Source organism: Cyclopterus lumpus, chromosome 13 (assembly GCF_009769545.1).
Source record: "Cyclopterus lumpus isolate fCycLum1 chromosome 13, fCycLum1.pri, whole genome shotgun sequence".
Lineage (NCBI taxonomy): Eukaryota > Metazoa > Chordata > Actinopteri > Perciformes > Cyclopteridae > Cyclopterus > Cyclopterus lumpus.
Window position 1 is genome coordinate 8079017 of NC_046978.1, and position 25401 is coordinate 8104417.

General features: G+C 41.4%; 1 protein-coding gene across 1 annotated transcript in view; it reads right to left on the reverse strand.

Moving 5' to 3' along the window:
- The window catches only part of pitpnm3 (PITPNM family member 3), a 57810-nt gene extending 35900 nt beyond the window's left edge, over positions 1-21910 (reverse strand). The window contains exons 1-3 of the mRNA XM_034548998.1: positions 21811-21910; positions 17475-17570; positions 9074-9184 (exon numbers count right to left, since the gene is read on the reverse strand). Of these exons, the coding sequence (XP_034404889.1) occupies positions 9074-9184; positions 17475-17570; positions 21811-21910 (307 nt within the window). The remainder of the gene's footprint in view (positions 1-9073; positions 9185-17474; positions 17571-21810) is intronic.
- Positions 21911-25401: the final 3491 nt, after the last annotated feature.

A 25401-nucleotide genomic window follows, 5' to 3' on the forward strand; every position in this document is an offset into this window, starting at 1 on the left:
GTGAGAGCAGCACACATGCTGGGCTGCTCGGGAATCCAACGATAAGTAAGACATTTGTCTGATATTGGAGCAAACTGAGAAAAAAATGATCTTTTTGTTTGGCTCCGCTCAGTGGTATCAACCGGCTTCCGTGGTTACGAGACCGATTTCTGTTTTTACAATTCTAGTAATCTGTCAGCTTTTCTCTTTTTATTTCTCTGAGCTTCCTCTTAGAGGTCTGAGTGCTGCCAGTCGAGATGTCCTTCATGAAGCTTAGTGGTATTTAGCAGCGCCTTATCGGCACTCATTCTCCACAAACAAATGACCAAACCGAGAAAACTCCCCGTGGAAAGTTAACAACAATGCCCTAGTTCAGCAGCAACCGTGGCCATTTCCAGTGGCTTAAAGCCCAGTCAGGCACACACTCACTGCAGCTACACACATTGTATCTGTTATCTTACTGCAGTCTGAGATATGTCTTCTCTCGAGGGAAAGGAAGAGAAAATTGCCCGGGAAAGAGGGTTGTGAAGATGAAAGGGTCTACCAGAGCCGAATGAGAGAGGATAAAATATTGATCTGTCTTTTTTTGTCCGTGCAACTACAATATTAATTGTAATTTTCCCATAAAACTAAGGGATGTCTCTTTTGGTCTCCAGCATGCAAAGTATTTGTTTTCTGTTTTGTGTCTTAACCCCTTTCATCACTGTCACACATTTATTACCTTCGATTGAGCAGATGGGAGAAAACAAGAGCAGGGGAATCAAAGAAAGAGGAAAATATGCCAATTCAACATCAGGAAGATTGGCTTCCAGACTATAGATGTATCTTTCCAGGATGTATGAAAATGGCAAAAATCTCCTCAATGTGTCCTGCCTGCTAGAGTGGGAATCACCTCATTAGAGAGATTCAGTAACATAATGAATTCTGAGAAGAGCAGCGTTGGCTTTTAATTGCAAATTATTTTTATAATCTAAAGCTCAACGATTTCAAGAGACATGAGAAGACATTTACAATGAAAAACAAAACTAGCTGTGGTCATGAGAGGGAGCACCCCTTGACCTCTTTGTCATTCATTCATTCAATTAACATGACGTCATCAAAAAGAGATGGCATGAGGTTACTTTTGGCTCCGTTTTGTTCTCCACCAAGAAAAATATTCAGTTTGTCAGCTGCCTGCTGCTGCTGGAAATATTGCTGATAAGAGAAGTGAGACAGAACCAGAACAGAGAATATGCAAATCATAAATACAAAACAATTAACTAAAAGAAGCTAAAATGCTTCATGAAGCAGGTTTACATGGCATTAAGTGTTCCCCCGAACAACTGAGACATTTCCTCCAGAGGGTGACGATTGGGTGAATGCTGCCACACACACACACACACACACACACACACACACACACACACATACACACACACACACACACACACTTCATGGGTAAATCTGAAACGCTACATGCAAATTGTGTTTTTCGCTCACTGCGCTCATGCGGAAATAAAGAATAACTTAAAAACATTTAGTGGACGGTGAAATCAGAATTACTGCGAGAGGTTTCACATTTGATTGTGATCATTTGGACTGGGAAAAGTGCACAACACGTTTTCTGCATGAGCACATCTTTATCAGCGATGTACAGTTAACACTAGAAATACATGGAAGGATTTTTGTATATTTAAATATTTTTAAAATATTAAAAGAGATACTTATGGGGACTATTTGCCTTCATCTGACAAAGGTCCCCAGTCCGAATAAGACCGAGGACATCGCCATTGCACGGATTACATGACCATGAGGGTTTTTCCATGAGTGAAGAGATAGTTTTGTATAACAGGTAAGATGCTGGGGAAAAGAAATGTGAAGAGGTCATGCATCACTTGATTTAAAAGTGTGTGCCGTTAAGCAGCAACAGGTTAGGGTGCTTGTTTGGAGGTATGTTGCCTCCCCACTGGTTGAACAGCCCCCTCTGACCCCTGGTACGGTGCACGCCTGCTAACGAGCTCAGCCATCTGTTCACTGCTGTTGGAATCAGGTCCTGTCGTGTTGCCCTACTGCGAAAAGACCTCAGGAGACGCCACCAGCTCCACTGCATTACAAACCGGCTGAAACACACACACACACACAATGCAGCATATACACTCAAAGACACATAGGTTGAGACACACGCACACACAGTCTGTTACGAACAGCTCCCAGCTGCTCCCTGTCTATATGTTGCAATTGCTGTACTGCAACAAACACTCCCACACACATACATGTATATATGTATATACTGTATGTATAGGGTTGAAGCGGTGTAACAGAGGCTCATTTAGTGCCAAGAACTGGGGACATGCTGATCTGACATTAACCAAAAAGATGTTGACAAATATACCCTGGAATGTCATGAATAATTGATAGAAGTGGTAGCAACAGCTCTCGGAAGATATGTTACACTAAATGGACAGAGAAAAAGAGAAATAAAATTTGTATTGTATTTTTATCAGGCAAATAGATACTTGGAAATCCCTTTTGGAAAAGAAAAATTGTTAGATAAATCTAGTCAATTCTTTCTATATAGCCAAAAGGTCACATTTGTCTTATCATTTGTAAAATGTATAACCAACTATATCCTGAGATGCTTGATTTGTAAGTGGAAAACTGCACAAACTCCTTTAACGTGACACCTATTGCACTTCCTTCCATCTTGGGAGAGGGATCGCTCCTGTCTTGCTCTCCCTGAGATTTCTTTCAGTTTTTTTCTCCCATTAAAGAATTTTTGCGGGGAGTTTTTCCTTTCCCGATGCGGGGCTCCTGGGACATTACAGTCAGTGTGCTCACACGTTACAAAAAGTACTTCTGTATCTGCTGCTCTTGAATCTAATACAGTGCATGGACTAAGTGCCCATCTAAAATATTATGATGTTATGTGTCTATAAGTTAAAAGAGGCAGAAATTGCCAAATACCTATTTTAGTTTTAGTTTACCTCTATTGGTAGGGATAGTCTTTACAGTCACCCATGGCTTGTGGGTGTATAAGATGGAGAGGGGGAAATATAAGAACACAATGAGGTGATGCGATGGGATGGGAGTGAGGGAGCAGCCGGGGGTGAACTGGAAGCTGAGGAGAACAAAAGAGGGAATGAGGGCATAGTGTTTAGCAAAGGGAGAGAGGCTATAAACCCAAAGAAGCTTTAGAGGAACCGACAAATAGATGGAGATGAAAGGGTAGTGGATGTTGCCGCTCGACTGCTACACTGGCTGAGAGTAGTCCCGCTGCACCTTTAAGGTTTCCTTTTCTTCTTAACTATCATTACCAGCCACCAACAAAAGAAAAGAAATAGAAGCTCCACTGATTACGTGTCAACTTGTATGTGAAAGGGGTCACTAGTGATGAACCCAGTTAGCACCCACCTTTGCAGTTCCCCTCAGCTCAATGGAGCTTTATAGTGTGTTGCACCACCACGGCCACGTGTTGTACCACCACGGCCACGTGTTGCACCACCACGGCCACGTGTTGCCCCACCACGGCCACGTGTTGCCCCACCACGGCCACGTGTTGCACCACCACGGCAACGATTAAATGAATGAAGGCTTACAACATACAGTACAACATACAGCATTGTGACAACATACAGTCCGTATTGAGCAGGATATTTTAGAGTTAAAAAATAATATAATAATATACAATTTCAAGATTCACGAGACCTCGGCCACTTTCGCTGCAGCAGCTATTGTTGGCGTTGCTTTGAGACGATTTTTCTTTTGTCTTTTTGGTTGCTATGCCTAGTTGCACAAATCTAAATTTGTGTCTGCCTGTGCCCCCAAGAGTGTAGGATGTAAACAAACAACCAAAGAACCTCAGCAGGCATTTATTTGCACATTTGTATGCAGCACCGTGTTGGGGAGTGTTTCTATTTTAGACAGGTTTGACTTTGTTGACAATGAGAGAGAGACAGAGGATGCAATTACCATAACTTAGACACTTCAAGCCACATTCTCATTCTCAACAGCCGCCATCGAGCGTGAACGTCTACTGGAACCAGCAGTCCAATATTTCCTTTCCATTTTAGTGGGTCTTGAGTGGTAAAAAAAATATACCACAGTGCTGAATTCTGAAAAGTTTATATTTATTAAGATATTACTAGTGTTTGCACAAATGCTTAGCAATGTTCAGTGTTGATGAAATGTAAAGCCCCTGCTGTATGAGACACACATTGAGTAGGAGCATCCCAACTCAGCCCCCCTTTCTATTTCATCAAGAAGATGGGCCAGCATACTCATGATGTTTGCATACATTATAACATAAAGAGAAAGATGGTCTAGGGGTGAGTCAGTGCACATACATTTTTACAGAGCAGACAGTGTCTGAATACGTAATGAAGTTAGTTTCAGTGTCGCCCATTGTGGGTAGATGCCAGCTTTAAACCTCTACAGACGCCACATACATCAGATTCACACTCTCGTGCAATGGTTTCAGAATCAGAAACAAAATGTCACATTTTATATAATTTTATATTGTGTTCCTTGTGTATTCAAATCCCAATATTAAAATGTTGGTAGAAAGATGTATATTTTAGCACCAACATGCTATTTTCCCAAGCCCTTCTAAAAACCTCTTACCCCTTGACCTGACATAGGTTTCTGCATGATGACATGGCTACGTATTTCCTTATCCAGAGTTGGTGTCTTACCTACAGTAACATAGTTGGCGGTTTGCACACTCCCTGTTTGGAAAAGCAGGCAGGGGTACCGGTACGGAGGCTAAGTAATGTACCGCTGGTGGCGCCACGATAGTTTGTATATGAAAGTCACACAATACCACTAACGAACCGATCGATTCAGCAATAGACAAGCAACTCCCGTGTTCTGCGAGGGAAATGACTGTTTTGTCAATGCATGTCTGGGTGCCTTTGAAAAGAGCGATACACCAACTTCAGTTTCTTGTCGAATACGGCCGTCTAATGGAAAGTAAAGCAGTGAGAACATTCTGATATTGCCAGTCATTTACAGTATTCAATACGTTATTGTTTTAAATAATTTGCTTACTTTGGTAACCTACGTCCCATCTTTTTTTCTAAAGGCTCTGTGGGCTTTTCCATTTGAAACACCAGGGAAAGAACGCCGAAACCTTTAAATAATAAGACTAGATATATTCTCAATTTTGATTAGTAGGATTAGTTTACTGTTCATTTTAAAAAATATTTCAAGACTTAAGCTTTAATATAGACATCCTTTAAAATGGGGCAACTCTGTTATTTCCTGTGTTCTGGATCCCTTTAAATAACTGACCACTTCACAGGTCCTTACTGGTTTTCATGAGTGGTTTGTTAATGGAACATGAACCCACTCCTTCAGTTACCACCACATGACTTCGGAAGCACAGCATCCATGCAGGAGCCGTTTATTTCATCTCTGCAGGACCAGACTCCACATGCACTGAAGCACAGTGATTAAAAGCCTCCACTGCAGTTTGTCAAACCTCAGCGCTGACCTTTATGACGAATGCCGGTACACTGGGCAGTAAACAAAACCCTCCAAAAAGTGCCAGGACTGAGGAGCTGTAAAGTGCAGTTGGTATTGAATCTATGTTCTTATCATTGAGTTTAGTCTATATGGTTAAATAGAATGATGGTTTCTTTGGTGCCATCCAATTTAAAGACCCACCTGTTGTCTTGTGCGATAGTTAAACAGGATGTTCTCATTGGCCGACCAAGCAACAAAAGAAAGAAAGTGAATAGTTATATATTAGGATATTAGGGCTGGGCACGTTAACGTTTTGTTCATGCGTTAACGGCATTATTTTTTTGGCATTGGGAGGGGGTTAACACTGCTAGTACCACAAGCATGAAGTACCACGAGCATGAAGTACCACAAGCATGAAGTACCATGAGCATGAAGTACCACGAGAATGAAGTACCACGAGAATGAAGTACCACGAGCATGGAGTACCACGAGCATGGAGTACCACGAGAATGAAGTACTACGAGCATGAAGTACCACGAGCATGAAGTACCACGAGCATGAAGTACCACGAGCATGAAGTACCACGAGCATGGAGTACCACGAGAATGGAGTACCACGAGAATGAAGTACCACGAGCATGAAGTACCACGAGCATGAAGTACCACAAGCATGAAGTACCACGAGCATGAAGTACCACGAGCATGGAGTACCACGAGCATGGAGTACGTCTTAAACACATGAACACATGAACAACAATGAACACATGAACAATGAACACATGAACACAGGAACAATGAACACATGAACAATGAACACATGAACAATGAACACATGAACAATGAACACATGAACACATGAACACATGAACACAGGAACAATGAACACATGAACAATGAACACATGAACAATGAACACATGAACAATGAACACATGAACAAAGAACACATGAACAATGAACACAGGAACAATGAACACATGAACAATGAACACATGAACACAGGAACAATGAACACATGAACAATGAACACATGAACAATGAACACAGGAACAATGAACACATGAACAATGAACACAGGAACAATGAACACATGAACACATGAACACAGGAACAATGAACACATGAACAATGAACACATGAACAACAGTGAACACATGAACAATGAACACATGAACACAGGAACAATGAACACATGAACAATGAACACATGAATAATGAACACATGAACACAGGAACAATGAACACAGGAACAATGAACACATGAACAATGAACACAGGAACAATGAACACATGAACAATGAACACATGAACAATGAACACAGGAACACAGGAACAATGAACACAGGAACAATGAACACATGAACACATGAACACAGGAACAATGAACACAGGAACAATGAACACAGGAACAATGAACACATGAACAATGAACACATGAACACATGAACAATGAACACATGAACAACAATGAACACATGAACAACAATGAACACATGAACACAGGAACAATGAACACATGAACACAGGAACAATGAACACATGAACACAGGAACAATGAACACAGGAACAATGAACACATGAACAATAAACACAGGAACAATGAACACATGAACAATGAACACATGAACAATGAACACAGGAACACGGGAACAATGAACACATGAACAATGAACACATGAACAATGAACACAGGAACAATGAACACATGAACAATGAACACATCAACAATGAACACATGCCTCGGCCAAGTGGAGAGCAGCGGACTACAAAGATGGCGGCGTTACAACGGGCACCAACTGTTGCTCTCACTGGAGACGACTGGACATCGCTGGGTACCACAGTTATCTCTGAGTCACAGTTCATTATATTGATGAACTGGGAGCTGCATTCACGTGCTTTGACTGTCATGGCAACAGAAGACAGACATGCTTCAGAGTGAGTGTACAAGCGTTTCAATAGTGAATGTACAAGTGTTTCATTAGTATGTGTGTAAGTGTTTCAGTAGTGTGTGTGAGAGTGTCTCAATAGTTATGAACTAAACGGCCCCTCATAACGAACAGATGATGCTCTTATTGTGTCGGAAAAATACTGTTCTGTTAAACCTCTGGGCGATATGTTATTCGGTTACTGGGGTTGGGTAATCACACCAGAGTCTTTGATAAATTAATTTAATTAAATGACTTTCTTGCAGGAAGAATTCATTAGGAGAATTGCTTGATTGTGAGTCAGTGTTGAAGACTAATGTGAAAACCAGTTGAAATATGATATTCCTCCTGTCGATGCTGTTTGCTTCACAAATATTCATACTGCTCCATATAGACAAAGCATCTGTGCTTTTCTTTTTTCACGACTCCACTTACAACACACTAATGAAGCAGATGTACACGTTATTTGATTAACGGAATTACAAAAGAAACTTATTCTCTAAAAAAACGAAAAAGAAAAGTCTTCCAATGAGGCAAAAGTAAAAAAACAGCAGTTGGCATTTTAGAACTCAGGATGTTAAAGTGAGAGCATTGATGAAGAGTAAAAGTACCATTCAACTACTTATGTTGATGGCGCATGGATGTTGTTCCCATATTTACTTCTTTGGTGCCTCATTAAGGCATTTGAGGAGTGGATTGGGCAAGAACATAGAGCCAAAATGAAGCCGAGCCTCCAACATATCTGTGCTCAACCCATTTCTCTTCTTGCCAGGTTTTGTTTGAACTGTCACGGCAGTGAAAAAGAAGTGAAACCTCTTTGCCTGAAAAGAGTGAATTTTATTTTCAGTGATGCTTGCAGAGGACATCCATGTTTCGAGCTCAGCGTTCCTCCTCAGGCAGCAGGAGCACTGAGCTTGAAACGCACCGCATCTCTGCATGTTACATCTCAGCCACCATTGTGTTTATCTTTTGTTTCTGCTCGCTACGTTTGTTCACGCTCATCCAAAGCGTACTAACAAATGTTCCCCATTTACAAGCAAGGAACATTGAATCTTTTTCACTTCAGATTATCTCATCTGAACTACTTGGAAAGTTATTTTACCCAGGAGTTGGTGGACTGAGCCCACGCTATTTTCCTGTGAATATAAGAAATAAGACATCATTTGTGAGGTTGCAGAAACACAACTGCGATGGGAAGCTTTTATTGCTCTGTTCCTGTTGTATATGTTGCATGCAGACAGATAGTAACACTCTGTCCTGTGGATCCTGGCTCAACTTTCTCACAATGCAGTGCAACAACATCAAGCAATGTGCTGTGTTTGACAGTCAAATACATGCAAATGTTCCTACCAGATAAGATCAATTGAAGCATTGTGCTAATTTCACAGTTCACTTTGCAAGAAACCAAAACATATTATTGACACACACTAACACAGTCCAGTTGCAGTGTTTATCTGGACGGCTACTGTTGGTCCGAATGCAGTTTGAAGTAGGCCAACATTTACTTGTACCCGTTACACCTCAATGAGAATACAGCTGGATCGTTTCTTTACTTTTTCTGCTCCCTAGAGGTAAAAAAATGACTTAATGCAGCTTTAAATAGAAGCTACAATTCAGTCTAGCCACTATTACCATCATTCAGTGATTCATGGGTGTGATTACAAATGTGTGTGTGTGTGTGTATGTGTGTGTCTGTGTGTGTGTGTGTGTGTGTGTGTGTAAAACGTACCGTGCGACTGGTCCTCCATGTGTCCCAGAGTTTCAATCTGCTCCACCAGGTCATTTGAGTTCCACTGACTCATGCCCAGCAGAATGGCGCTCTTCCCCTCCATAACATCTGCTGGGACACACACACACACACACACACACACACACACACACACACACACACACACACACACACACACACACATTACATTACATGTCATTTAGCTGACGCTTTTATCCAAAGCGACTTACAATAGGTGCATTAAACCATGAGTCCAAACTCAGAACAACAAGAATCAAGCAAGTACAATTTCTTCAATAAAGTTAAACTACAGAGTACTATCCGTAAGTGACATTTAAGTGCTACTAAAGTGCTAAACAACAAAGTGCTATCGGTAAGGGACATTTAAGTGCTACTAGAGTGCTAAACAACAAAGTGCTATCGGTAAGGGACATTTAAGTGCTACTAGAGCGCTACTAGAGTGCTACTACGGCTCTACCTTCCCTATTCAAGGTATAGTCGAAACACACACACACACACACACACAAAGAGGAGTAAGACAGGGCAGCAAAGACAAAAACCCAAACCTCTCTCTGCAAATAGATGAAATGGAAATGACTGGATGCTCGAAGAGATTAATAGAATAGACTTCTTCTCAGGAGGCTGACATCTCCATCACTCTCATGTTAGTTCTGTGGCACCTGTTAGAACGGACAATACCCCTTTTTTAAAACCCAAACCAACGGATTTCACTTTGTTGTAATTGTGGCTTACGAAACATGTTGCTTATGCCAACCTGAATAGACAGCTTAATGTGCAGCTACAATGCAACAAAACGCCACATGACGGCCAACAACACAAATAACAGACCCTTTTTGCACACATACATTCACAGGGCTCGTCTTGGCTGAACACAAATGGAATTGCTATTGAGCTGCTTTTGCCAACACTTGCAAGCTGTCTAAAGATAAAATGTAAATCTGGCCTGAATGATGTTGACACAGATTAATTACACCCTAAAGACTGTGGTGTGACATGTTTATTAATCTGGCCTACCAGATGTATCTCTATTTATCTATGTCCAACGGGAAGCACCATCACACCTTTAGCCACACCACTGGCTGCTGTTTGATTATTAGCTGATCACAAGTCAGTGTCTTACGTGCCTGCACACAATTTAAAAAGGAACCCTGTAGATTTATCTTGTACACAAACACTGTTTGTGTTCACCGTTTCTTGCCAAAATGCCTTGTAGCCTTGAGATCTGACAAAGTTCATTTGAAAAGTAGATGTTTCTAATTCAATGAAACCTGCAGCTAACGATACTCCTCTTCCCTGGACTGTTGGTGGGTACACATTGATACAGTTGCTGCTGGCACTTTACCATTGTGGATCAGTGGAATAACGTGAGACATGTAGAGCAAAAAAAAAAACAAGGACTTGCTCATCAAAGCACTGCTTCATAGTGCTGCGAGCGATCCAAAACTCCACAGGATATTTTAAAGAAAGGTCACCGCATCAGCTTGTATTTTTGTAGTTCTGGCCAGTAACTCTACGATTGCTGATACCCCCGAACAATGCACCATTGCTAACAAATAGCTTAAAGTAACAAACATGAACAGTCAAACAGGTTGTAAACAAGATCAACCGGTTAGTCAAACTCATTTTAGAGAACACGAAGGAGAACGGTCACATCATTGCCCAAACCCGGGTGATCGGGAGTAGTTCGAGCTTCACTAAATTAAGCCTGAGCAGCAGTCTTAACAGCCAGAAAGAAATGTTGGCATGCAGGCCCTTTCAAACATGGACCCAGCACATCGTAAATGATGAGCTCTGTTTGTAGCGGCGAATGTCAAGCAAAAAGACAAGCTGGGTGTGTTGTGTGGATCAGCAACCAAGACAGTCTGAGACGGGATGAGTCATGCAGGACGAAACCCCCTGTACCTGACAGACTTCTCTCCTCTCACACACTCATGCCTGGCAGCTCTGAAAGACTTTGACGTGGGTCTACACTGCCTGTCCATGTGGATCACACAGCAACTGGTCAACCCCCCCCCCCCCCCCCCCCCCCCCCCCCCCCCCTCCTTTGGTGCCCTCTCTTCTCCCCAGACAGACGGTGGTGAGCCGGATGTAATAATGCAAGGACACACTTGCAGATTCAAACATACACAGACAAGCACAGATAAAATGTAGAGGAGCGAGAAAGAGACACACGGAGAGGTGCATAATGAATCTGAACAACGTGTTGCCGGATTTAAGGAAGCTGTTTTTTGGAGATGAGGAGAATGCAAAGCAGGCAGGTTAGTCTCTCATCTCCTGGAGGGAGAGCCGAGGACAGAGCCAAAGCACAAGCTCCTCTGAGAAGCATAACGTGTTTGAGCCGAGGGAAAAATAAAGCACCTCCACGGAAAAACCATGTGCAACGCAAATAAAAGCAACGCACAGATAATCAGGAGAACGACATCAACTGATTGGAGCTACCTTATCTCTTGCTTTTGGAATATACGACAGGCGAGAAGAGAAATAGAAGTGTGAGATCTGCCTGCAGCCAAAAGCCCCGAGAGAGAAAAGAGATTTAGAAACATCCTTCACTCTGTCGGCTCGCGGTGATCAAGTGTCAAGAGCGGAAGACAGAGGAATATATGCCGTGATTGTGAAATGATGAGGAAAGGGCCTCGGGTGACCTCGACCACTTCAATTGTTTTGTGTCCCATTCTCAATTTCTTGATCTCATCATCATGCATTAGTTGAAGGGGTGCAATTATCAAAATACCACTCCTGGCTTTTTTGGGGGCCTTTTCAACTCCCGATACTAAGCACTATGAAAAAGAGATTGCTTAGGGGATTATCCCATAAAAATGGCATGGACAGTCTGTCAGGTAGGTAGGCTACCGAGGATGGATGGCACTGAAACACCACAAGTAGAGCTCACAAGCAGACAATGTGTGTGTAATCGGATCGAGTGAGAAAGAAAACGTGTGAAAGAACGTGTAGTTATGATTTAATTCCTAAATTCTGCTTTGCAGTGTTGCCTCTCACTTTATGTAGTATGTGTATTTTGTATGGCTCAGTTATTGTGCCTTTATAATTTCACATCTAAAAGCTGTTTGCTTTGGATTGCTTTCACAGAACTTTAATGTTCATTGCTATTTTAATCTTGCTTTTCATACTTGTAATGTAACCGCAAACAAGTTTCAGATTAAAATACATCATCAGTGGAGTCTTGTGAAAGCGGACATAGACCTTTAAGCTCTTGTCCCTCCATGTTACATGTATATGCCCCTTTTGGACAAAGCCAGACGCGCTGTTTTCCCGTTTCCAGTCTTTACATGAAGCTAAGCTAATGGCTCCTGGCTGGAGCTTCTGTCGCACCGCGGTGAAGCTGTTGAAGTTGGTTTGTTTTATTTTGTTGGGTCTTTTTGTCTTTCCTGTTTTATTTTGAAATAGTAACTCTCCTCTCGTTTCAGGTCACTTACCCTTGCTCATGTGTCACCAGTCTGTTTGTCTTCCCTGATTCCTGATTGTGTCCACCTGTTTCTCCACTTCCCTCATGTGTACTTATAGTCGACGTCTTCCCTTGTCCTGTGCCAGTGTTTTTCTCTGCCCTTATGTCCGTGCGGTCCCTCTCGCCCCGCCATAGTTACTAAGCCTTGAATACCGAGTCATCGCATTCTGTTCCATTGGATTTTGATTTCGTAAGTTGTGTGTCATAGATTTAGTTTAATTGGTGACGTTTTCATAGTCTTTTGTTTCCTCCGTAAAGAGTGATTTTGGTTTTGATAATCTTTCATAGTGCCTCCAGTTTAAGGAGTGTTTTTGTTTATGTGATGTTGCCTCCGTCGAAAGAGTCCTTCCCTTTCGGTTGGATAAAGTTAAGTCTTTTTGTTTTCCTCCAAGAGTGGAGTGATCTTTTGTTTTGATAATCTTTTATAGCCACGCTTCTTCCTATCTATTTATTTATTGGAAGAAGTGTGTTCTAGATAAGTTTGATAGCTTATATTCATTTCTCTGCCTTGGAGAGTCAGTCTTATCAATAAAGACTACTATACCTGGAAAACCCTGCATCTGTGTTCTGCCTGGGCGTGACAGCTTCATATATAGGTCTTACTGTGTCATGGTGTGTATATAGGCTGATGTGAACCAGCACATTTTAGGATCTTTAAAAGTCATGACAGATTTGCAAATAAGTGTTCTGTCACTAATAGTGCAGAGGCCCTGCATGCATACAGACATCCTTTACCTCATGGGGCAATTTATTCTGTCATTAAACTGTGAGAGTAGCCAACACCATGAGCTCATTATTTAGATTCATGTCATCAAATAATGAATCTGGATTAACGCACAGCAAATTTGTCAACGGCTCACATCAATAAACAATGTGACAATCGTGTTGGCATTCGCCTGAAGGCACATTCAGTCCTGAAAAATGAGACGTTTCCCACTTGTGCGCAACTGTGAGTGGATGTACATGTGTGAGAGGCAAACATTATTAGACCTTTATTTAACCAGGTAAAATCAATTGAGAACCAATTCTCATATACAATGATGACCTGGCCAAGAGGCAGTAGCACAGCCCACACAAGTGACACAAACAGCACAGACACAATACAGTATGACAAACACATGAGAAAATGGCTAAAAACAACATGGGTAAATTAATAAACACTATGTTTTTGTAAAAATGGAAGAGAGAGAAGTGAGGGCAGGACATGTTGAGTGGTGCTGCAGGATGGAGGTGGATGCCAGTAGTTTGCTGAGTAGATTTTTCATTTGGGTTAGTCCAGGTGTTTGGAGGCCCCCTGGAAACAATCAGATTCTTCAGAGGGAGTAAAAGGATGAGAAAGCAATCCTGCACAATTACCTCCCGCTACTGCTCACCTGTGGCAGGAATAGCCAGAAATGAATTATGTTAAAAAGTGTAAAACCATCAGGAAAAGCCTATTGTGTCTATTGAAACACAAGCTTCAAATAGAAACAGACTGCAGAAATCTAAATATTGTCTTGTGTACATCTCATAAATAACAAGACTTTTTCCTCAATCCAAAACAACGCCAGCATTTTCTGGCCGAAGCGAAGTGTTTCATCTCGTTAAACAAATATTTAATATGGCAGGCTTTTGTCCTAATGAGCAGCAAACTGCTGAAAATGAGCTGGAGCTATTGCCAAAGGGAAATGCATGGCACTCTTTAATGTAATTGATTATTAAAACTAATTGATTCTATCGGATTGTTCAGAGTAAAACTTGAGCATCTCCAGCGTGTTTGAGCATGTGGCTTTCTTGACAGAGAACAAAGTTTCAAACTGTTGAATAGTAGAAAAGTGCACGCTCAGCTCGAACGCCAGTCTGTGTTGCACTTCTGTTTGAATCGTCACTGCAGGGCGGCTCTGGGGGGCTGCGAGTGTGTGACAAACGGATCCTGAGCGTGTGTTTTGGCGGGGGCAGGCGGTACAGATGTCAGAAGAATTGATCAACAGAGACCATCCAGCCAACATCTGTGTTGCCTCCACATCATGTCGCAGGCACACTGGCTGACACATGACAACAATACTGACAGCGAGTGAACCTCAGTGTCCGTAGAACCATCACACAGATTCCCTGCTTTACACAAAGGTGTAAATTGTTGACATTTTTTAAACAAAAGAAACCTTTAACATTTACTTATTTTTATTACACCGCTTTGTTAAATACTCAATTCTGATTGGTCAATTACGGCATTCTACGCCATTCAGTAGACTGTTGCGATACAGCTACTTGTGTGGGGAAAGAATTTATTGCAAATTCTGCTGTGATCATCCAGTTTAGGGGACCAACGTAGTTGCATAATGTAACATATTCTTAACTACAGTCATGGTATTGGATAGTTTCGTAAATCTTTTACAATCAATGACTTAAGTCTAAAAGGACTGAAGATGCTGACCTTCAGAGGCTCTGGCAGAACTATACGACGCCCATTTAAACTTTGACAACTTTGTTTTCAGTCTGGTCTTCCAGAGGTGATAAAATGAAAATAAACTACTGTGGCCATAAAATAACTGATTGGTTGCTTTGGCTTTATGTATGGGATCATTGTCCTGCTGCAAAATGTTATTTAAAAAAAGGGCTACAATGTCACCCAGTATGACTACATTGTCAACGCCCTAAAACACCCTCAAGGATAAAAGCCATCTTCAGCTCTGGCCAAATAAATTGAATAGCATTAAAAAGGAGCATCAAAATAGAGCTTCTTTAAAATTCAACTTCCATGTTATTTTCAAAAGGTTCCTGACATTATATTACATTTGCAAAATGATCTATACAGAGACAGTGCATGAGCAAGATAAATGGTTAAAAATAACGGTAAAAAAACACAGATAAACAATAACAACACCAGTTAGGGCTCAGCTCTAGCTGAGCAAATGTTTTACAGTCTTCATACATTCTCATAGATTTCTGGGCACATGGGTTACAGTGTAGCTGAAGGCATTCATCATAACCACATAAATAAAACTCCCCCTAGAGCTTATTGTGACGGCTTGAGTGGGAGGCCTATAAACAGCCCGTCGGTCACTCTTCAATGTAATTCTTTCAGATTCGCTTGCTGATTTTCTATAAAAGGCTGTAATTGTTTTTGGCTAAAGAAAACATATACTGTACCCAGTGTACCAGTTGGTTTATATATGCAACCAGAGCTGCTATATGCAGCCAAGATTGAGAGCCACAGTCTTGCAGTTATAGCAAGTGACTCTAGTGGGCCGGCAGAGTTCTGGTTTCCCTTTTAAGGGCGGCATCCCTCATTCTGAGCATGTTTATGTCTGGAATAACCTGCTCTGTTGCCTTTCCTGCAGGACTGAGATCCACTTTCTCAGACAAGCACAGCCTGTGTGCATCAATGAGCTGTGGCAATAATGAGATGTGATATGTTTGGTCTCTGCAGAACCAGCCAATTAAAAAAACAAACGTATATTGTAAGTCGCTTTGGATAAAAGCGTCAGCTAAATGACATGTAATGGTAATGTATGTGGTGTTATGGGGGTTATGTCCTAACTATTTCATGGCCAGGTACAGTGACTTCCTGGACACGCAACACCACAGCATGTCATTTTACACTTGAGTTTCGTACGGATTAAACAAATAAGATTTTTCATTTAATCTTTGGACAGAGCCAAGTTCGTCATTTCCCACTACAGTAGTCTTTATGCTTATCTAAGCTAATCGGCTGCTGGCTGGAGCTTTTTTTATTTACTGTAAAAACATTAGCGGTATCATTTGTCTCATCTAACTAGGCATTTGTTTCCCAAAATGTCCAACTGTGTATACTTCCTGAACAAAATAACATGACATTGAACCACACAACAAACATCTCATTGTGTACATACTGTTTGACACACAACACACCAGTGTGCAGTCTCTCCCCATGCTATTTAATCAAAAAAGATGAAAGGACATCTTTGCTCTCCGTCCCTTCACACTCGGTAAAGATATTTCACGGCTGAGTGGGGAATCTCGTGCAGCAGATGTGTAAGTCAGGACGATGGAGTACATCGGTTCACATACAGCACATGCACAATATCTTATCGCCTCAACGCTGATTAACGCCTTGACACCGGTCTCACGAAATGAATGTTGAGCAACGTGCAGCACTGCTCCCTGACAGCTGTGATAAGCAGTCTGCAGTGAACGTGCTTTTATTGCAAACAGCCACGAGAAAGGGAGTGCAAGGAAATCATAATTAAGATTGAGGCAGGAAAAGCGAAATGAGATAAAACAAAAGGACAATGAAAAAAGTTATTAAATTGCATTTCCATACACAAAGCATGTGTCTTCAGACTGCAGCACTTAAAATTTCCTCCACCGACAAAATGGAAATGGAGCATTTTCATTGTGTTTTCATAGGATAAGAAAGAATGTTGGACACCAGAAACTCTCAACACACCCCTAGCTATTGACCGGCTTAATGTAAAATAAGAACATGTCATAATAAAAACAACGCAGAATCTCTACCATCAGTCTCTCGAGGTGACCACTTGTAGTGGATAATGGGTGGGATAAGTAATCCACTGGTTCAATCCCACTGGTGAAAAGGCTGGTAGATAAACATCTTCTCAAGTGTGTCTATTTCTGGTCAGTCTGGCATCTTCATGTACAGGATTATTTAACAGTGGAAAGTGATGTTGGTTTCAAACAACGAGAAATGGTTATAAATACATGATGTCTGCTCGTCCAACAAGTGTTCTGCACAGTTAGTTTGAGTTGTTCAGATTCCATTGGTTGTCCTGGCCAAAATCTGAACCTGTGGCAATGCCTCCAAGTTAGTTCAGACAGGCTATGAGAGTCACAAGTGTGCACATTTGATGGAAAAGGATCAGCTCAAACAGACATTCAGAGAAAGAAAGACAAACTACAAGGTGAGGATAAAATGGGAAAAAGAAATGTAATACTAACCTCTGGCATCAAAGAACTCCTCATCAGAGCTGTCAACTGATTCTTGAGCAATATTCTGCAGACACCAATGAGCGGCGCTGTGCTTTCGTGATGATCCTGTGGGTCAGAACAGGAAAATAAAATCAGCTTTTAAACTGAAAGGATGACAGCGGGGTCGTGCCATTAACCACAGAAATGGAGGACAGGCCACTCAAACATATTTGTATAATTTTCCTTTAATTTTACCTCACGGTTGAAAAGCAAAGCGTCAGTGCCCCAGGTGGAGATAGATGGCCTTTTGAGTGCCACAGCAGGTGAAAAGACCCAAATGGACTTTGCTTTGTGCAGTGTCATAGCACACAAGTATCTCAGCTAGGAGGCCGGGCAGTGTTTGTATGACCTTCTGATACAAGCGCTGGGATGAAAATAGATTTAGAGTACTTTCCATTTGTTGACAAGTACCCAGATATAAAACCCTCATAAAACCCTCACAAACGACAGAGAAGAGATATTTATTCCTCAAAACTCTCCGTAGCAGAAAGTGGCTGAAGGTTTCTTCCCTTTTTTCCCTGTCAAAGGTTATTTTTGGGGAGTTTTTCCTGATTCGATGTGAGGTCCTGGGACAGGGATGTCGTATGTGTACAGATTGTAAAGCCCTCTGAGGCAAATTTGTAATTTGTGATATTGGGCTATACAAAATAAACTGAATTGAATTGAATATAGCCGGGTGAAACAGACAAATCCTGCTCTGCCGGGGTTGGTATTCATTTACAAGATTCATTTGTTCCTAGTGGAATTTTGGTAAAATGGGTCAGGGTTAAAATATTGTGCCTTCAAAGAGCAACTAAACATCAGGCTGTGAAGCAGGGTTTTGCTCTTTTAATGCAATTAAAGTTTCCCTGAGTTTTCATGATCTTTGGGACAGCGACTTTGAGAAGCCTCGAGTACCTCTCAGTATTGTTGCACTCGGATGATGTAATGAACCACGTGTCACAAATCATAAAACTCAATTTTCTCATATTGCATCCTTACTGATTTTACAGCACAGACACAATCTAGCAATTTGTCAAATGTTTCACTATATTAAGGCAGTCACACAAGAAAATTGCGACATGACACTGACTATCGTATAAATCATAGGGATTCGCCGATATTTAAAAAGACCCAAATGGTACCATTAACATTCACTAAATCCACCTGCTTTCAAATTATATAAGATATTCCAACTAACTATTCATCTAACGTATACTGTAGACCTGTATGCAACAGAAGGCCTTTTTGCTCATTACAACGTATGCATAAAAGTATTTACTCTGTGCTGGAGGAGACGTTTCCCTCCTGTGATATTGAACAGTTTCCACCCATCACTTTTGCAATTCACACAGTACACAACCCAGTTCCAGCCCCTCTTCATCCCCTGCATTTCAAATGGTGTCGCTAACAAACTCGTCCAGAGGGGTTTGTCGATAAATGGTCATCTCTCAGCAACGTTACAATTGGAAATCATTTTCAAGAGGGAATGTCCATTGTATGTGTGGGGGTAGTGCAATGACACTGACATTACAAATCTCAATTATTGATCCATTGCCACAGCTTCACAAAATAATTACACATTTATTATTTCTGTTTGTATACATTTATTAGACACACCAACTGTTATCCTTTCCAAATGGAGTAAAAACATGTAAAACACTCCGTAAAAAGCCTCTTTAACATTTTTCCATTAGTCAAGAAACCAACATAATCTGAAAAAGAGAAGTGCCATCCTCCATCTCGACAATAGTTCAAGAAAAAACCTTGCAACTGCTTTTTAAGCACTTTAATCCTGGACAATTAGTCAATATGCTAACCAAGTAAGGGATAAACTGAAGATCTCTCCTTTTTACTTCGGACTTAGTGGACGATCTACCTGTCAGCAAAATCTTTCTCCAGCCTCCAAGCAAAGCCTTTAACCCTCTTAACTTGGCCTATGGCCCTATCGAGTAACGGGGTTGAGGCAATCATCAGTTCAGTGTGGAGAATTTAATGTGCACCAACATACAGACCAACAGCGGCACATTTCTCTCTCACAGTGTAATAAGTAATTACTGCACACAACATCAAGATGATCATTATTTTCCAGAGAGTACTTCTCTCTTTGAAATTGGGAATATGTCTCTCCCCACTTCAGCACAATGACCACAGGAGCTATACACTATATGCTGTCAGTTGCAGTTTACATCCATGTCTGTCCAAAATGTCATCGCTTCATTATTTTATCCTATGAGACGTGTCAAACTGAATTAGAAGTCCCTCTCCACTGTGCATCCTACTTGACTGTCTGAGGCTTTGAGATAGTCTTGCTGAAGAGGCATATGGATGGGCAGAGAAGTTACTCTGTGCCACAGTATTCAGAGCTCATGGAGGCGGAGCTAATGGGGTGCACAACATACGTAAAAGGAAAGAAACAACTTTGAAAAGTAGAAACACTCCCGATTCAGCCAGCCCACACCAGCTGCTGCCCTAAACAACAGCCAATCAGCTCTCTCCATCCTCCATCAACTGTTGAGTGGATACACTGTCAGTCACCTCATGAGGCCTTCCAACTGATCTTAAAGTGCTGATGATTTTGACTAATGCATCCACTGGTGCAAAGGACACGTATGCATTGTGGATGTTTCTCTCTGAGCTGTGCATGAGTGTTAAATGTCTCGTTTAAGGAGTCTAACCAAACCGTGTGCGGCTGAAGTCTCTTACCAGAGCGCCTATCGCCAAGCGCTGCCTTTCCCACTGGGGTGATAAAGATGTAGCTCCCTGCAGAGCGTTAAACTACACCATATTCCCACGGCTACTGAGTGAATGCTTGAAAGAACTACAGATTAGGATCACACAACCAGCAGCAGTGCAAATCTGAGCAGACAATCCCGCTTGAAGCCATGAATTAGAAATGGGAACATTGACAATAGTGAGAGCTGAAGTCCCATCTATTCACATCTACAAGCCGGCATGCTGTATCAGTTGGTGACAGGAGAGTGCTCCTTCATGTATATATCCATCTCTATGAGAACAAGCCCCATGATTGTTTCACCAGACGGCGTTGTGGAAATCAGTGTTTGTGTAATTCAATTGTAGTCCCAAACAAATTAGATGTGATTGGCTTAACAATGTTGTTTAATAATTAACATCACTTACAAAATGAAGTGATTGTCTACAATTAAGAACTTTTCTAACAACACACAAAGAGTGGGGAAAGCTTGTGAAACGTACACCCCTAGAAAGGTTTTTAATCGAGATACAGATGGGGAATGAAGATAAGAAAACAATAAGTAAATTATATAGCATATTTCTATCTATGAATCTACATAATTCCCAACAGATAAAGCAGAGATGGGAAGCGGAAATGAACACGATCATACCACAGAATAACTGGGAGGAAATGTGCACAGAGGCACACCTAGTTACAAACTCAAACACCTGGAGAGAATTTAAATGGAAAATAATCACCAGATTCTTCAGAACACCAGAAATAGTAGCTAAGATGGGCCCAACACATTCCAACTTGTGTTGGCGGAACTGTGGAAGCGCTGCCAATCATACACATATATTCTGGCTATGCCCTAAATTAAATACATACTAGAGAGAAGTCTTTGATGCCCTCAAAGAAATCTTTCAACAGGACATCCAACAAGACCCTACAGTAGCACTATTGGGAGCGATACCTGAAGGCCTGGATGGGAGGGCCAAAAAATACCTCCTAAACATATTACTCACAGCAGCATTGAAGGGTATAACCATCAGATGGTTAAAACCGGATCCCCCAACATACGACTTATGGATCTAAAAAGTACGGGACATCTATCAAATGGAGCGAATCACATATTCATTAAGACTCCAGAAGCCGATCTTTACCAAACGGTGGGGTCCTGTCGCAGCATTGTTACTACAATGATTGTTATTACTGAATGTTGCTCGGCCCTCTGTTTGCACTGCTCTTGTATTTAATTTCTATTTTATGCAATCTTTTCATTATCCTCATTTCTCCTCTTCTTTTCATTCTTGGAATGAGCACCTTTGATGTTTGTTGTTCTTTATGTGTTGTACACTGTACCTGAATATCATGTGTACCAAGACATACAACTGAAAAATTGTCAGGAAGCGACTGTATGAAAATACATATTGCTTGTTGTTGAAAACTAAATCAAAAAAAGTGATTGTGAGAGGCTGAACCAGATCAGTGAAGTGTTTGAACAAACAATTCACAAATACACTGTCAATAAGTATTTCATATGGTCACACTGACGATATAGTTATATGTCAAAGCACTGTGTGTGTGTGTGTGTGTGTGTGTGTGTGTGTGTGGGACCAGAAGAGTCCACACCCACGCAATCTTTCTCTGTGAGGAGGCACGATGCCACAGCGGCGTTGTGAGCTTGTGCACGCTGATGTTGAGCAGTTTCAAGGTTCACCGTGTCCGCCATCTTGGTTTTTGCACGTTAGCATGCTAATGCTAAGTACAACTGAGGTTGATGGGACTGTTATTAATTTCCAGGTATTTGGTCAAAAGCAAAGTGTTGGACAAATAAGTATTTGACCCGAATTTGTCAGGTCATTTTTTTCAACCTCATACTTTCATACTTTAGTCAACTAAAACATTTGATGTATTTGACTTGTTTTTGGCCATTGGTGAAGCGTACCTGAATGTGACTGATTTTAATTTGAAAGAAAAATGGCTGAAACTGACACTTGTGAAGGAATTTAAGTAATATATACAGACATGACCATGTAGTACGGTATTCCTTAAACTTTGTTACATTTCCTTTGAACAATGGACGTTTGGCTGAAAAGATGCGTGTCATATGTTTGCCTTTTCATGCACTTTAGTATAATTACACAACCATATAGATGTAATGGAGATTTCCCAGTTTCCCGCCTTTTCAAACCTAATTGAGTAATACAAAAAAAGTTTTATGTGAGCATAAGGTGTTATGGAAATGTTTAGGCGGTATTAATAGGTTAATATAGATATAAAATTAGAATAGCAAGCTGAATTTTATAAATGACACATTAGGATGTTCCACTCCTTCTCACTAAATAGACGTGCTCAAATTCAGTTTAACAGAATCCCCAATGAATAACCACAAAGGGTGATTCAGCGGTTACTTTGATCAATTTGCTTTTGTCTGCAAAATTAAAAGCATGCAAAACCAAAACAGCTTGTCTTCTGAATCGAAATATGCAGCTTGTGGAATCGAACAAGAAGAGAGGAAGAGACGGTGTTAGAGGCCCGGCACTTTACTGGGCTGTGTTCAAAATTGGTTTGCAAGTATCTAAAAAGCTTTACTTCAGAGCAGCACAACACGAGGTTGCTTGCGACTCATCTATTTCTCCTTTCATCTTTTCCTTTCCATTATCCACTTCCAGCGGTGTTTACACAGAGGCCCGTAGCCGGTTGAAACGGTGGGCTGATAGCATCAATTACAGCTCCATTGCAATCACAGGTTACCCCCCCTTTATGTCCATCGCATATACAGGTATGACTCTCCAGCTCTACTACAAACACACGGCAGCAGTACTACCCAGCCATGTGTGGGGAGGTGGTGCCGAGAGTCACAGGGGCAAATGCTTGACTTTTAATGGTAGAGTGGAATGGATGGAGGGCTGGTAGACTGTGAGCATAGCCTGAAAATGCTATTCGGTAAACACCTAAACATATATTTTTAAACCACTGTCTCGTTCCTGCTGGTTTTAAACACAGCATATTTGGCATGAGGGTGTGGAGAATTTTGCGTTGTTTAAAAGGACTTCAGCTAATCCACAGATACAGCAAACAAATCACCCACGACAAATCATTTTAAGAAACAGAGAATGAGTTGTAAATGTATGTAAACCCCATTTTTAGAATAAGTTCAACTCCAGTATTTGCGAAAGTGTTATCAGTCACCTTGAGACTCTCTTTCTAAAACCTAAAAATCAGGTTAGAAATCTAGGGGTAATATTGGACTCAGAAATTAACTTTAACAGCCACATTAAATCAGCTTTTTACCATCTAAAAAAACATTGCCAAAATCAAAAGGAATAGTGTGTAAACCAGACTTGGAGAGACTAATCCATGCGTTTGTCTCCAGCAGGTTAGACTACTGTAACGGCCTGCTCACTGGGCTCTCTAAACGAGCTGTACGACAGCTGCAGTACATCCAGAACGCTGCTGCTCGAGTCCTGACTAGAACCAGGAAATACGGCCATATTAGTCCAGTGCTCAGGTCTTTCCACTGGCTTCCTGTTGCTCAGAGAATAGACTTTAAAAAAGCTCTGCTTGTGTACAAATCTCTTCATGGTCTAGCACCGAAGTACATGTGTGACATGTTAGAGCCATATGAACCATCTCGGGCTCTGAGAAGCTCAGGGAGTGGTCTCCTGCTGGTGCCCAGAGTCAGGACTAAACGGTGTTTCACTTTTATGCTAAAATCTGGAACAGTCTTCCAGAAGATGTAAGACAGGCCTCAACTCAATGTTTAAATCCAGGCTGAAAAGTTCTATTTGACAACTGAAAGTATTTTATCTGCACTCTTCGCTTTTAATATAATTAATGATTATTTTTATGGAATGATTTTATTTGTCTTTTTGTAATTTTTTGTAGCAGTAAAGCACTTTGAATTGCCTTGTGTACGAATTGTGCTCTATAAATAAACTTGCCTTGCCTATTTGTGACGAGTTATCAGAGTAAATTGAAGCCACATCTTGAATCTTTTTCTTCTGATGCGTGCCTCCCGCTGTGCTGAGCCGGAGTCATTGTGTGTCAGTAAAGCACGACTCAGAGGAGGTCTGCTACGCTGCTCATCTGCGTAGATATCTCACCCAGTAACTTACTCCGTGAGCTATTTAGGTCTTATCGGTTCCTGTTTAGAACCTGATGTCAGGGGGCAAAGGCTGAAGCATCAAAGCATTCGCTACAGTCTCAGTCTAAAATATTGATGTCAGGTGACGTCTTACAAAAGTGTACAAACCAATAGATTAATTTCAGCCAGAAAAAGAAAAAGTCCAGATCTGTCCATGAAAGATAAAAAGATTCCAGCTTTGAATGTGAAACTGCTTCATCGTGAGATTGAAGAAAGTTATCATAGAGTTCTCTGGATTGGAGGATAATGAGCGAGCCCTCAGTGTCGACGGCCTCATAGGAGGATTCAGTTTTTAATCAGTTTCTATCCTCAAAGAATGTCTCCTTGCCGGAGCTTTATCTCTCATTTCCCTCTCTCCTCTCCAACCCAGATGGTATGTAAGCTAAACGAGTGCCAATCTCCAAATGTTGTAATTAGCAGCCTTTCATATTCACTCTCTCTCTCTCAACTCTAAGCAAGTAACTGCACCCAAAAGATCTACCGGGTCATAAGCGATGGCAACGGCTGCCGTCACGCAGAGAGGAAGTGCAGTGGGGCTCTCTGACGATGATAACCACTTCTGAATGAACATTGTTCAATCAGGAGAGACTCGTTCCGAATTAAACAATACATTTATTACATCTGTATAACATTGGAATAGTGCAAAGTCTTAGGCGATTGGACTCCATCCTAAACCAGGATAATCAAGGGGCCATGATGCAGAGTTCTGCCCCAGCAGTATCCCCCCTGGAGGCCAGACACTGGTGGTGGTGAAGAAAGGAGTTGCTGCAATCCGATGATGACGATGACTGAAAGCTGGCTGGAGGTGCCTGTGGTGGAGGAGGGTCGCATTCGGTTTTGAGCTGAAATGAAAACTGACAGCAGCAGAGCAGAGAACCCCTTTAAAGTTTGACAGCAACAATATAATTGGCTTAGAGACATAGTGCCGCATCTGGTTGGTTTCTTAAACGCCCCCCCAATATCAGCTGATAGTGTAATCGCTGGGAGAATTGACTGAGATACTTATAAATGACCCGTGGTGTAGAGAGTCTTCCTTCCTGAACTCCATGACAATCCACAACATCAGAGTGCGA